The 15,429-nt window shown below is 38.9% G+C and overlaps 1 protein-coding gene across 2 annotated transcripts in view; it reads right to left on the bottom strand.

Annotated features, from left to right (window-relative positions):
- unc5ca (unc-5 netrin receptor Ca) overlaps positions 1-15,429 on the bottom strand; it is a 250,217-nt gene that overhangs the window by 91,126 nt on the left and 143,662 nt on the right. For both annotated transcript variants that reach the window (XM_042487541.1, XM_042487542.1), the window contains exon 4: positions 14,990-15,093. In XM_042487541.1, coding sequence (XP_042343475.1) covers positions 14,990-15,093 — 104 coding nt within the window. The remainder of the gene's footprint in view (positions 1-14,989; positions 15,094-15,429) is intronic.

Here is a 15,429-nt window from a genome sequence, read left to right as displayed (position 1 = left end):
TATCTAGATCCTGGTTTTACTTCCACAGTATGCAGACCCACTGAATATTTGCAGTAGTGTTTCTCTCACTGGCCCTTCCCACAAATTTCTGCTTGGCTCATTAACTTTATATCATAATGACATCACAGATTTTCAGACTGCTTTTATCAGCTCAAGGAAAGTTTTACAAAAGTAATAACTGACTTGGTTTGCAGTTCGAGGTGTCCAGTTTACAGATGTATCTTTTACAGTGATGGCCTATGTAGAAATGCTTTTTGGGCAGTAGAGGATTTTCTTGCTGCAATACTGTAAAGGGCCACTGGGAAAAATTAGAAGCAACGTTCAAAACAGGAGTCCACAAACCAATAGCTGAAGCTATAATAGCTAAGTCTATTATTTTGTACAGTACACGAGGAAGTCTCTTCATATGAAGATGGACTTTTTCACTGATATATACCATTTCAATGGTGTGTTCAGGCTTGTTCTATTTGTAATTAGATCCTTTTCATCAGCATTTCAAGGCTGCACTGGTCTATCCACAACATTTTCAGTGAAAGACAAGAGGAAGCTATCAGCAGATGATTTATTCATTTGCAAAATGAAATAATTATGAATATTATGTCTTTCTGCATCATCAAAATTAAAAACACTGCCATTGCTTACTAATTCTGAGAGCCAAGAACTGATGTCAAGAAAGATGGAAACAGGAAATTGGAATGAACGGAAAAGAAATGGAGGAACAAACAAACTGAGTAAATAGGAAACCACTCAGACTTGAAGCTCTAAGGATGAAAATGCACATGGACTGTGATAGTAGCAGTAGTAACTGAAGGGAGGAGGGAAAAAAAATACAGAGATGACAGTTTTGGGTGAGAGCGTTAGGGGATGGAAAGTTGAAATGAGACCCTGGGCTCAAATCATTAGAGGAAGAGGCATGGCGAAAAACATCCAAATCCACTCAACAGCTCAGACAAGTCGGGGAAACGTTTCCCCAAACAGATGCTGACCTAGTAACAGCTCGAATCAGAATCAACACCTCAAATATCACCGGTGGAAAGGGAAACACTTTCCTCTTGCAATAGAAGAAATAAACGTCAGTTAATTAAAAGATTAAACCTGGTCTCTCCTCTGTTTTAACATAGAATGCTGTACTGCTGTACTAGGAATTTTGCAGCATACATATTTCATGAGAGGTAGGTAAAATATAAGGGAAATGATGGAAGCCGTCAGAATATGCACGCATAAAACTGTCAAACATTGACCATGAAAATTTGGTTTATATAATCTTTTATTCATTTAACCACAATGTATTAGTGTGGGTATTTCTAAGTAGATTTGCAGATTTTAATTTGAATTCCCAGCAAATATTTGAAAGCAGAAGAAATGTCTAGTTCCACGACTAAAAATAACGACTTTAATACCTAAACTTAAGCAGACACAGTAAGTGTCCTTAGGGAGATTTTAATGGAGTTTCTTCAAAACTTTAATGACAGTGTGTTTCCTAACTGACTTTCCTGGTTGCTGTAAAGCAGTGTTGAAATGATTGACAGCTTGTTAAATTTTAAAACAGGTCTGTGCATGGTCACGGGTCAATGTGGTTAAAGTGTTAAAGCCCTCTGTATCTGTGCCTCTGTTGCTTTCTTTATTTCTCCAGAAAGTGATGTATTTCGTATTTCCTGCTGAACCCCCCAGTTCACTAAGTACTTTAACATCACTAATGGCAACAACAGAAGGTGGAGAAGGGAGGAGAGATGGCGAGGTGAAAGAGAAAATGACGAGGATAGAGAAATAAAAAAGGAAAGTGACTGTGAAGATGAGATGAGAACAGCGGGAGAGTGTGCAAAGGAAACCACAGGACATCGACTGCTAAAGAGGATTTAAGGGTTTCAGCATTATGACTTAAAACACCTGTAATGTCTTGAATCATCTTTGAATTAGTGCTTTTCTGGCAAGCTGTGACATCTAAAAAGCACCCTGATCTACTTTTTCTTCATTTAAGTATGTCCTTGCATACATATATTATGTATGTACAGTAATAACAGTAAACAATTTTGATTTCAAGATCAGAAAATTCTGTCTAGAGCAATTACATTAATTTAATCAGAGATGGGTGTCAGTGGTTTTTATCAAGGAGTATTTTTCTTTCCCAAACTAATTTAAACTTTAGCTCTCTTTTTTCATTTTTTCACTCTAGTCCCAGAAGGACATAAGGGTGTGTCCTCAAAGTCCATTTCCAAACTCAGATTTATCAGCAAAGATGTACTGGGTCCCTCTCTCTATCAGGATCAGTCTTAGCCTTGTTCAGTTCTTTTTTCAGTTGTAATTTAAGATTTAAGGGAATGTCGTGTCACCTAGCAGTGAGGATTGCAGATTGCAACAAGCTGAAACTTTTCACAGGCAGTATTACTTTAGTGTTTATTATTCAGGAGGTTTTTACCCAGAACCAAAATATATGCAAAAATCTCTTCCTCTCCAAAACAAATGGACCCAGTGATTTAAACCATTAAAAACACTGAATAAAGCAATTTTGTGTTAAAAAATCCGTGTTTTTCTGATGCTGCCTATCACAGATGATGTGAAAAAGCAAACTGCCCTGGAGCCAGTGTTTGGTTTCTCTGTTCTGGGTGCTTGTAGAAACATGGCGGTGAACAAGGAGATCTCCATAAATGAGGACCTGCTCCCTATGTAGATATAAATGGCTCTTTCTAACATGAGGAAAACACCAAGATTCTTTTTTGGGGTGATTATACATTCAAGAAAACGTACTTATTATATTATATTGCACTTCTGTGAATTACCATAAATCCTACACATTGGACCTGTAATAAAGAATGCATGTTCAAGGTATGACTCAGGAGGTACAAATTAACACATGCATTATTAACCTCAACCTCATTTACCCATCAGTGGTTTCAGTCATTAACATAATGCTAAAAATAACAATATTTTAACATTGTCTGAATAAAAACAACATGACTATACACAATTCCTTAATTATTCGTCCATAAAGAATGTATGAAAGAGTCATCATTCTGACCTTTTTAAAAAAAAAGTTTTTTTGTATATTTTTTTAGTGCAAAATTATATAATAATTACACATGTTAAATGAAAAAAGAGGACATCTTAATTTCAAATATAAAAGATAAAAATAAAATAAAACATATTTGTAAATGCTCGCGTGTACATTTTATATTTATGCCTTAAGTGGGGACCTAACCGTTTCAGTACTTTAATAACACAGTTGTATTTGTGCAGGCATTTAAATGTGTGTTCTAACATGTGTGCGTGCGTGTGCGTGTGTGTGTGTGTGTGTGTGTGTGTGTGTGTGTGTGTGTGTGCACACATGTCAAAGCTGATTCACTGTATAGTGTAGGAGTGCTGATGACACTCTATAATCATTAAAGCATGAAGAGGCTCTGAGCTGATTGGGGGCATGCTAATCCTTTTTAATTGACTCTCCAGCTCTCCAGTGTTATTAAAACCACCCAATAACAAAATCAGCTTTGCTTTATTAGCCGGGTCAGCTGAACTATTGGGGACCTCCCTGTTTGTTAGTGTTGCTTTTTGCTGAAGGATGTAAAGTGTAAAGTATGAGCATGGTAAACAGACAGCAAAATAAACATACAGAGAGCACAAATAAGTAGGTGTCTGCTGGAAATGTATGCATTTTGAAAGCAAAAACCATTCTGCAGATTTATTTACAAAGCCAAATTTCAGTGGGGGTACAAAGGTCAGGATGATGAATGGGTGTTCAATACATTTGACTTTCACCAGAGATGTGAGGTCATTTTTTTTTCTCAATTCAGCAATTAATGTTGGCTTTTTTGACCATGAAAAAGTTACTTTCCAAAACAAACTTTTACTACAAACTGTAGTGACCTAACTTCAGAGGACATGTTTATGACATTCAGAGCAATTCTTTAAATCACAGTCTGAATTGTCTGGAATTGGCTCTCAACATGAAGGTGGCTGAGCCAGCAGCTAACGGTGCTAACAGTACAAACAGTCTTAACATAGGCAACATTGACAGACCTAATGGCATACCTGGGAGGATTTGCTTTTGTGGTTAACTAGACAACGGGAGACACACACGTGGACCTACATAGATTAACATGCATGCGTGGCCGGACCGTCTCTACCACAACGAAAAACAGAGAAGCTATGATTACAATACGCAAAGAGCACGCATGACTTAATATTTCACTCAGGACACCATTGCTCCACTATACCTTTACATAACAAATGGATGTTTGCCTGTATATTAATGTACTAAATGTCATATACAGAACCCTAAACCCTATTTTGCGAGGATGTGGTATAATTAATCATCAAAAAACTGAGTTTCTGCAGACTTGTTCTTTCTGGTTGATGATAGTAATATTCTCCTGTATGAGGCTGGATGTGTTCAGCCATTAAAAGAACGCCTTTTTCAGCAGAACATTGGTACACCACATCTTTGATCTATATTTTTTTCATAGCTTTGCATGAAATTGCAGTACTGATTTCACAGTTTTGACTGACAAAAAGGCAACCGATGCCATCATGAGCAGCATATTCTCTCTTTATGGTTCCCAAAAGAGCTAAAGGAGCATCTTATCTCTAAGTGCTGTACATTGGCCGTCGCAAGGTCACACTTAAGTAGCCTAAAGCCATCTACCTTTGAAAGAATTATTGCTTCTGAAATCTGCAAAGCATCAATAGCGCCAAGAACTTCTTGGCAGAGTGTTTGATAAGCTGATGATTCAATGCAACTTTCAGTGTGTAAGCAGTATCATGGTTAATACACCTCAGCAGAAATGTATTCATATTTGATTTCACACCACCAAACACATTTTACGTGGTGTTAAATGGAGGACTGATCACATATTGTTACAAACATATTCTCTGCTCCATATGGTCATCATCTGATAATGTTCTGTTATCAAACAGTCACATTTATAAAAATAATTGCACTGACAATGACCTCCTTTAGCAACTCACTGAAGACTACTTAACTGAACAGTGATGTAAGTGAAAAGCAATTAATTGGTAGCAATTATTCAAAGCCCAGGCTTATTAAACTTTTTTCAGTCTTGGTCCCAAATGAGGAATTTACTGTCCCAATTGCTCTAGTAGTAAAGCATATAAAAAATTATCTCTCAACTCCTGCCAGCAGTCGGACTGAGAACTATTTTTAGGTGCTAAATTATTTCATAAATAGGTTTCTAACATCTTTGTGTTATAATAATAATATATTCATCAACCTTTTATAGATGTTACAGACTTGTGTGGGTAACTTCCCAAAATTTCAAAGTTTTTTGTGCTCCTAAAAGACTTACAAGGTCTAACAACTCATAAAACTTGACAGAACAGAACAGAGTTTTGTTATTTGACACGGTCGCACCCCGTGTCAAAACAGTGTGTTCATTCATCCATGACAACACTGTCAGGACTGCCGAGGGCAGCGCGGGTAGCTGCCTGACAATGCGGTACACTCTACACTGTCATGTCACCATCAATCCACAGCTTTGTCTCAGAACTGTGTCAAGAAGGACAGGGGGCGTGAGAGACAGCAGTAGTGACAGAAAGAGACAAAGTGAAAAAAAGAATCCACAGGAAAGTGTGAGAAAAATTTGAAGACTTAAATGGAGACAGAGAAAAAAGCTGAAATGTGATACTGTGCAAGGCTTATCTGAAGACAAAGAGAAATCATGGAAAACAAATAAACATTAATCACAAAAAGAACACAGTGAAGGGTCAGCATTTCAGCACCAACACATTTTAATTCTCTCTCGATCTCAGTGTGAGAAAGACATTAAAAAAGGGTTAATTGCAAAGGCCAGCTATCCTATAGTGTAGCCAATCCTTTGAACGGGTAATGAAAGGTGAGAAAGTAGTTTCTCCTTGTTTAAGGGGTGCGGAGGGGATCTACACAAACGTCTTCATTATCTCTTGCTCTTATACTTCTGAATCAAGAACCCACTCAACCTTCCACATACCACACACATAAAGCACTAAAGTCTTCATCTCAAAAAGACTCAGACCTCAGACCACAGAGAACTAAAACTACATATGATCACTGCCTGCACACTTCCTGTATTCTCTGAACATGGAAGAAAATACTGCAGGTCATGTTGTCAGTTAAGAAACAAAACACAGGGTGACTATATGTAATGAGAAGCTTCCCTTTTTTAAATTTTGATTGATAGTTTCCTAAAACGGCTGAGGCGATGGGCGAATGTTCTCTAAGTGCTCACAGTTACAGTCACTGTGAGGGCTGAAGTAGCAGATCTCTTCCACTTGTGAGTAGGCCAAGATAAACATCTGGGTTGAGTGTTTTCAGAAGATGTGCCAGTTATAATCTACAAACAATGTATGCAGGAGAAGCAAAAATAAATAAATAAAACGGAGAACCTTTTACAAGAATATTTTGCAAACCATATATATTTCAGTTCCAATACCAGTGACCGGAACCTAATGGAACTGAGCTGAGAAAATAAACAGCAGACACACTATACCCATTTTTAACCTACCCATTTTTATGTCGAGATGGGCAAAGTGTTGTGCAGACAACTGCAGAATTTCCAGGGACAACTATTCCACCAAAAGTGAGTATTCTTTAGCGAGACATCTGTGGAATTTCCAGCCATAATTGTGACAGCAAAAATGAGTATCTTAAGCCAAAACATATTTCTAACATAACCACATTTGACAACACTATTGTTTAAATGAAAAAAAGACGTGTAGTTTCAACGTATCCACTACATGATAACATACAAATGCAACATATCCATGCTTTTCAGAAAAATACCATGCCGACATTTATTCTAGTGAATGGACTGAAAAGTCTTCATTTCCAATGCAGTTCTGCAGTCTGCGGACTAACACTTGAATTCTCAGACATGACTTATCACTGGATGAAAAGCCTGTTGAGTCTCCTTAGAATTGCAGCTTACATGTGTGTCTTCTTTCTCTTCCCGTGTGTGTATGTATCTTTTCAAAAATATAAAGTAGTTCTAAAGACCGCACTGCCATACAGCGCAAGGAAAGGTGAAGTCAAAGAGATAGAGCATATTGTGTGTGTGTGTGTGTGTTTAGGTGCGTGTCCATTCATGTATTGGTGTACACACATCATTAGATAATGATCACAATTCCTCTCTACATCTCCAACAAGCAACCACAATACATTTATTACCAAAACAACATAAAAGCCGCTCTGCCTCATCTGCCCCATTTGTAAATTACTCCGCAGTGATAGACCGTCGCAACAGCATTTTAATAATCTTAACACCATTTCAATAATTCACCTAGGCAGTCGGAATAAAAAAGAGATTGCTGACTAATCTGTGGATTACGGTGATGATTTCTGACAGAGGTTGAGGATCAAGGTAAAATGTGATGGGAGATGAGCCATGGGGCTTACTATGCTCGCTCAAAGAGGATTAAGGTAAGGATCTATTGGGGAAGCAGCATTACATAAATTGTTTTTGTGCACAGAAACACACACACAAACACACAGGCACACACATGTGTTTCTCCAGAAGAAGGCTAGGATAAAAATGACTTTAATTCTTTCTGCTGTGGTAGTCACAACATTTTGTAAAGCTACGGAAAAAGCCAATGCTTTACTTGATATTACATATTATATTTCTAGACTACTTCTCTCCCTTGGGGTTCATTCAATTTGTTTTAAATTCAGAAATACAAGTCCAAAAAAAGCTAGTCTACTAGTGTTTCCTTCCTGAATAAAAGACATGTTTTACCTTTAAATCTATGGACAGTGTTTTGCTCTGCTTAAATACATGTTTCGGATATTTTCAGAACTTGCAAATAGTTAATATGGAAGCATTTACTACATTTCTTTGCGAGGTCCAGAGGAACATTGAGCTCCAGTGAGATCTGAAAGCAGTTTAACACTAAAGGAATTCAATAGATCTGTCTCTGTACACTGGAAGAGGTTTTATTTGTTGGACAGTTTAATTCACACTGTCACCTTCACTGTCCATTGAAAGCGCTCCACCACCGCCGATGTTATAACCCCCAGATAGACTCTGCTAGTAAACATCATCATATGACACATTAACAATGGTGACTTAAGGGACTGAAATGTACTGTGTCTGTGTGTTAATGTGTGTACTGTATACTGTATGAGTGTGAGAGTGAGGAAGCCGTTAGCGCTTTGGCCACACTGCACCACTGATGCCTTCTGACAGAAAAGTCTACTATAATTTACATCACAAAGAGTCATTCCCACCCACTGAGACACACCCCCCACACACAAATGCATGTGTCTAGACTTATTCCACACCGATTAACACAGAAAGTCATTCACAAAAATTGACATTGACGGTCACAGCGAGAGAGGCCAAATGTGTGTAATGATGGGTGTGGCTGTGCCTCCTGGATTCACACAGAAATACTTTTGCACATCACAAATGTCCCAGCAAGTTCTTGTTTAGGATGGTGTACGTGTTCTGCCTGAAGGTAAAACTTTTCAGTTGCTGACTATGACCATAAAAGCAACCTCCGAGCTGGCAGCTGCGGCTTGCTCAAGGATACTTAGGCAGGAGAAATGTTTGCGAACGGTGGCCAGTATGGAGCTTGGAGCATCAATCTAAATCACATCTTTGGAGGACACTCCAGTGCACATAACAATGACATGGTACTTTAAAGTCCCCCACCAGACTAATTTTAAAGTATGCTCTGATTAATATTTAGTTTAGCATGATTTTCGCCACATAAAGGAGAAATGAAAAAATAGGGGCTGGAAGCAGATCTATTCTTTCTCCTTCAGTGAGAAATTCTGGATCTTTCCTTTGCCCACAACCAGTGCTGCATGCAGTAGGCTTTGCTTTTGCTTCTCCAACGCAACTGGCTATTGTTTGACTCAGGAGAAAGCAGTGTGCATCAAAATGGCTAACTTTCAATTAGAGGAAAAGTCGGAGAGATTCAGCTGTACATGTTTGCACCTCAGTTAGAAAAATAAAATGAAACACAACATGTTCACTCAAGAGTTTACTTTTTAGAGAGCTAAGACTCTGTGCTTGATCCTCCATGAAAGTAACAATGAAGTAAAGATCAGGACTGCCGACAATGTCAATTTTTAATTTTGCTGCACAGACGATTCCGGCCAGACATCCTTCTACAGTTTATACAGTATATAGACATTGTGAGGAACTGTTTCTATCGCCAACAAGGGTATGTGGCCCAAATTGTCCATGTGGCAAAATTAAAATTTCAAATCAAAGTGCTACCCTGATCTTTACTTCATTGAAGGGGCTCAGTTAGAAAAATAAAATGAAACACAACATGTTCACTCAAGAGTTTACTTTTTAGAGAGCTAAGACTCTGTGCTTGATCCTCCATGAAAGTAACAATGAAGTAAAGATCAGGACTGCCGACAATGTCAATTTTTAATTTTGCTGCACAGACGATTCCGGCCAGACATCCTTCTACAGTTTATACAGTATATAGACATTGTGAGGAACTGTTTCTATCGCCAACAAGGGTATGTGGCCCAAATTGTCCATGTGGCAAAATTAAAATTTCAAATCAAAGTGCTACCCTGATCTTTACTTCATTGAGCCTCAGTCACCCAGACTCTCTTGCACCAAAATAAGCGACTAGAGGTGAGTCCAGTTAGCATCTTTTATTTGTTTGATGGCTTGTAGGCTAATTGGCAGTGGCCACCACAGCGTTAGCAGTTGTTAAACATACACTAATATCTGCTCTGAACAGGTTTTCGAAAATAGTGGAAGGAAGCTTTGGAGTCCGCCCTACATTTAAAACTGCACACTCTACCATGTTTGCTGTGAAAACTTTCACTATGCTAATGCTAACTCTGCTTTCTGTGCTCACAAGTCCGCGCTGTGTCTAAGGGTTTTAAATTGTTTATTGGTGTTTTGTCAAAGTCTGTTCCCCTGTCAATGTGTTTTCAGAGACATTGGCTTTCTATTAGGGAAGTGCACTTACAGGCCCCCTTCAGCAGAGGAATGTGAGAACACCTCTAAACTTTGTACAAGTCAGTATAGTCAAGGTCAGACACTTTAGGGAAGACACATTTTTGAGTGGCAGTGTTCACTGTGATGTAATATATGTAATTCCTCAAAAATGAAGGTCTTTGACTTAAGGTATATCTTCTGAAGTGGAAGATTAGATAATGCTTGTGTACAAAAGAGTGCTTAGATGCAAATTTCAGGCTATGATTCCCTTTATTAACAGTATATATATGTAAGTGTGTTGATCACAAGTCATTATAAATGGATAACTTGCACTAATTTAGGTGTGGATTGAGCAATTCAGAATGTGACAGGAACTTGACCAGGCTCCAGACACATATCCAGTTACTGTCTGACTGTGTGTGTGTGTGTGTGTGTGTGTGTGTGTGTGTGTGTGTGTGTGTGTGTGTGTGTCTGCGTGCATGTGTGTGCGTGTGTGTTGGGGATACACACGTGGAAGGCCTGTCACCACACACTGATGTGTTTATTTCACTGCAGCTGGGGTAATCACTCACACGCAGAGACAGACGCAGACAGGCACACACAAAATATTCACATAGACACCCCCAGTCAAACAACACACACACACACACACACACACACACACACACACACACACACACACACACCACAAATACATAGCCCCACCTGCTTTGTGCAGTCTACTGGCTTTGCCTTGCCTGTAAGGTCACTGCTAGATGAAAAAAAGTATTCTTGCTGTCAGTCTGCTGCCTCTATGTCCTAATGAACCACACAACATTTAAAGGGAAAAAATGTACAAGTTGATTATGGCTCAGATTTTAAGAAACTTTAAAAAAATCATCATTTTGACAAGTTTGGATGACCTCTGACCAAAAAAGGCGATTCATAAGTAGAAAAAGCAGAGTGACAGGAAGTCAAACTTTTCATCGAAAGTGAACATTGTGCCGCACTTGTTGTAAGTTCTTTGAATTCACCATCTGTGTCCATAAAGCCTTTCCTGTTGAACTGCTGAACCCTCCCTGCTGAATCCAATAGCTTTCCATCAGCTTTTAAAGGCTTTCTATCACAGTCTAAAGAGATTTAGATGTTTCTCAAGGATTTCACAATGCCTCAAATTGTGTCTCACAGGAGCTTTAGATTGAAAGGGAGAGGGGAAAAAAACACGTAGAAGAGACTGACTGATGACAAAAGCAGTACCATCAGAGGAAAGTGAAGAGGAAATAATAGCGTATTGGTTGGTGTGTAGACATTTTCTTTGCGATCTTGAATTGGTTTGACCCTGACCTCTCAAGGCTAACAGTTGTACAGCAGTTAAAATGATCCCTGACTTATATGTTCCTTAGTGCACCTCTTGTAATGCTTTAGTATGTGTCTGCATGTGCGTGTGTGTATGTGTGTGTATACATTTCTTTAAGGCTGCATCTATGTATGTATGTGTGTAAATGCATGGATGAACATCTGCATGCATATGTTGGCAGGTGTATGTGCGCAGATGATGTGTGAATGTTAATATAAATTTGTGTGTGTGTGTGTGTGTGTGTGTGTGTGTGTGTGTGTGTGTGTGAGGAGGGGTCAAGGCTTTGGTGCAACATGTTGACAGCCACGTGATGCCAGCTGGGCATTACGATGTGGCTATCACGTATCAGGGCACCAACCCCATCACATTGACAACTTTACAACACATGTCAACTGATTGACACGGCAACCGCAATTGCTAATATTAGAACATTTTTAAGAGAGGTCACAGGACACCAATAACGACAGCTGTCAATCAAGAAAAAAATTATAGCTGTGAGTATATGTGGAGGAGCAAGAAAGAGAAAGAGGAAATAGAGACGAAAAGAGAATGGACAGGATAAGAACAAAGAGAAATAGAAAGTCAGAGGAGATGAAAAAAAAAGAAAGTCTGGGCTACAACCTGAGGTCATCAGCAGGTTTTAAACCTAAATCCCTCTAATCAGCTTCAGCAGACAGGGGAGACAGACCAATCCATTTGCCCTGAGATCCCATTATGACAGGAGAAAGGAATGGAAAAGGTATAGCAAATTGAACACAGTGGGAAAATAGCTCTTTGTGTGTGTGTGTGTGTGTGTGTGTGTGTGTGTGTGTGTGTGTGTGTGTGTGTGTGTCTGCAAGTGTGCCTTTCAGCTTATGGGTGCATGATTGTATTGTGTTCAAACAGGTGTCAAAAACAAAGAAAGCAGATGAGGCAGCAGTAGTAATGAGTCATTAGTGTTGAGATTTGCCTTCAAGATGAAGAGGTGTGAACTGTTGCAGTCCCCCCCCCATCTCAGGGGAGCTGTGTACTTAGGTGCAATTGAAAATGACTATCAAACCCTGAGGAGTGAAACCTGATTCAGAGACTCCTTATCCGGTGGCGCAGGCCTCTTCAAGTGCTGTGCTGCTCTTCCCCAGCGACCAACTAAATGAAATTATGTCTTTTTATCCATTCAGGTGGGAACCCAGCCAGATGAAACCAGGAAAATACCTCACTTTGTATATCTGAGTGCCTCCCTCATCCCTTCTCCTGCAGTCCCCCCCCCCATCTCAGGGGAGCTGTGTACTTAGGTGCAATTGAAAATGACTATCAAACCCTGAGGAGTGAAACCTGATTCAGAGACTCCTTATCCGGTGGCGCAGGCCTCTTCAAGTGCTGTGCTGCTCTTCCCCAGCGACCAACTAAATGAAATTATGTCTTTTTATCCATTCAGGTGGGAACCCAGCCAGATGAAACCAGGAAAATAAAGAAGAATCTGAATTGCGAATGACGTTCTTCACTGTAGTTACGGCCCTCGGGGAGTGGAAGCGACATGTGTGGTTCTCCCAAAGTGGATGTTTACTGCGTGACACGTTTGATGAGTGAATAAAGCGTCAATGTGCTGAAAATGTAGTTGATGCAAATGCACAATACTATCTTACACTGAGGAGGGTAGTGTTGTGAAATTGTGAGTTATATATGTGTTTAGCACGATTGTATTCATGTGTATTCACAACTGTTCGAATTATGTCCACCATATTTCAGAAGGCTTTAAAAATACCTTTATAATACTTAAATCTGACATCCTCTCACATCTGAAGACAATGTGAGTTCACTGTACAATTTTGCAAAGACCAGTTTTGCAAGACCAGTTTTGCAAGTTTACTATGCACACTACATCCTTTTATGATTATTTCCCATCCTGATCCTGATGGAAAATATTACGCCAAACTCCCTTTAAGAAATAAGACATCCAAATAATTCTTTGCATGTCCACAATAAAACATAATTCTAGAAACACAAGATAAAAGGTGTCATTTGTCAATAGTATTGTTATCAGTTTAGCATCAGTATAATCGTTGTGTACAAACTTAACATTTTGAATTTTGGCGCCGAAACTCAATCAGCTTCTGTTGTTTAACTGTGTTGATTTGATGGGTGAAAACTGTTGGAATGAGAGGTAAACCGTTTCAAAACTTAGGATTTCTTACTTAAGTAAGTGCTGGTTAGTGGATCAGATGAATGCCAGATTAAAAATTGATTCTTGTTCACTCCACGGTTCCACCGGTTTTTCCAACCAACAGCAATTCTCTCCGTGTTTATGTCTACCCTGTTTGGTGCTGAAGGGAGCAGAGCTATTGGATGTTGACAATGTTCGCGTTGGTATTTGTATGAGCCAAGACAAAAAAAAACTTGATATAAAGCATGTTGGATTTTGCTGGGCGTCAATACAACAAAATGACTGACTCAAGATTGCTTGGATTGAGTTTTATGACCACCTTTACAAGTGAGACTGTAGTAATGTGCCACAAATGAGGTAAAACTCTCCAACATTATCATTCCAACACTGGAAATTTGTCCATGACAGTGAAATTGCTTGAACTCAAGTCAATTGGTGTAAGGCCAGCATTGTAAGCATAGTTGAAAACCCCTGACCTCAGGAAGTTGGCTTTGCTTCTCAAAGTGTCATTTGGCAAGATAGTGAAGCAACCAATTGAAATGGCCAAACAAATGTAGTGATTTTAAAGGACACTTCTTTACTGCAAGTGTATTCACTTCAGCTCAGTTTTCAGGATAATACATGTATGTGCTAATGAAAAGAAACATGCAAGTAAGTTTCAGTCATTTTGAAGAAAAGTAGGTAATCCACTTTCAGTAATTATCCTCATTATTTCCTGCAAAGCTCAGGTACAGTAAGACAGTCAGGGAATACAGGCTAAACCTTTGCAGAGATTGCTAAGATTTCCTCATGCAACTTGTGCTACAACTCAAATTGGCTCTCTGGGGACATTTAAGTCTAAGTTTAAACTTTGGATCAGCGTTACTTCGTTGCAGCAGAGCTTTCAAGCAAGTGTCACTCAAAAAAAGATTGGAGCCGTTTCCCTGAATTTTCTCTCTTGTAACAATTCAACCCAAATGTTGTTGGGAAATGAAAAACAATCCATTATGTTACAAAAAAAGTTAAGTGAGAAATGTTAAAAACAAGACAAATGTAAAATTAGTTTCTGCTAACCTTCAGTTTGTTAATATATTAAACATTGCCTGGACTTTAACATTAAGGTTAAATTGTTTAATGTAATTGGGTCTGATTTGTTGTGTGTTTCAGTTATGTGCTTACTAAATGAAATTTAGGACTATCCCTGTTGAAAGGGTCATTAACATTTATTTTAGTTTTGAGACAGGCTTATTAAGTTGTTTTGCTTTAGGTATACCACTATTTAAAAAAGGCTATTTAACAAACCTTGTCAAAAGGGTCCGATTCCATTTTTATTAAGCACACCTTTCAACCGCAGACTGTATGAGAGTGCACGCACCCATCAATGTTCTGCTGTCTGTCATTCACAGTTCCAAGCAATTTCAGAAAGTGTCACATCTGTAATAACTGACTTTTCTGTGGCACTTCCGCGTTATTTCCACTTGATGATTCCTACTTTTACATCTTTTTACATCCTCTGTTGTCATCATGCTGACATCTCGTCTCTTCTTTCTCGCTGTTCCAGAAGTCCTCTCTCTTAATCTCAAATCTCGTTCTACATTCACCTCAGGAGGAGGTTAATAATAACACTGCACGTACCTCAGCAGCTGGTATGCCCTCCGGAGGGCGGCACTGTAACAGCACTTCCTGCTCCAGAGATACTTCCTTTCCCAGGGGTTCCTGTTCAAATGACTTCTTCAGGTCTGAGGAGAGAGACAAAGAGAGACAAGAAACTTAATGACTACTGCAAGACAGAGATCATAAGACCAAATCACTGTAGAGATTATATTATAATGACATCGTAATTTTGATTTGTTAACAGGGACACAGTTATGATATAGTGCTGAAACACTGCTTACGTAGCCAGTTAAAAAAAATTGGGACACACATAACCTTTTTCAACCAACACAAAACCAGTTCTGCTCTGGTTCATGCACTTAATTTTGAACCATTCAGAGCATTTCAAGAAATAATTAATTGGCTCAGAACCTGAAAAGTTGGAACCATAAAATAGCAGGTTTTTCTTGACATAAAGTGTG

Source organism: Plectropomus leopardus, chromosome 6, assembly GCF_008729295.1.
Source record: "Plectropomus leopardus isolate mb chromosome 6, YSFRI_Pleo_2.0, whole genome shotgun sequence".
In the NCBI taxonomy this organism is placed as follows: Eukaryota; Metazoa; Chordata; class Actinopteri; order Perciformes; family Serranidae; genus Plectropomus; species Plectropomus leopardus.
The sequence above is the reverse complement of the archived record's forward strand: the minus strand, read 5'-3'. Positions and strand labels throughout refer to the sequence as shown.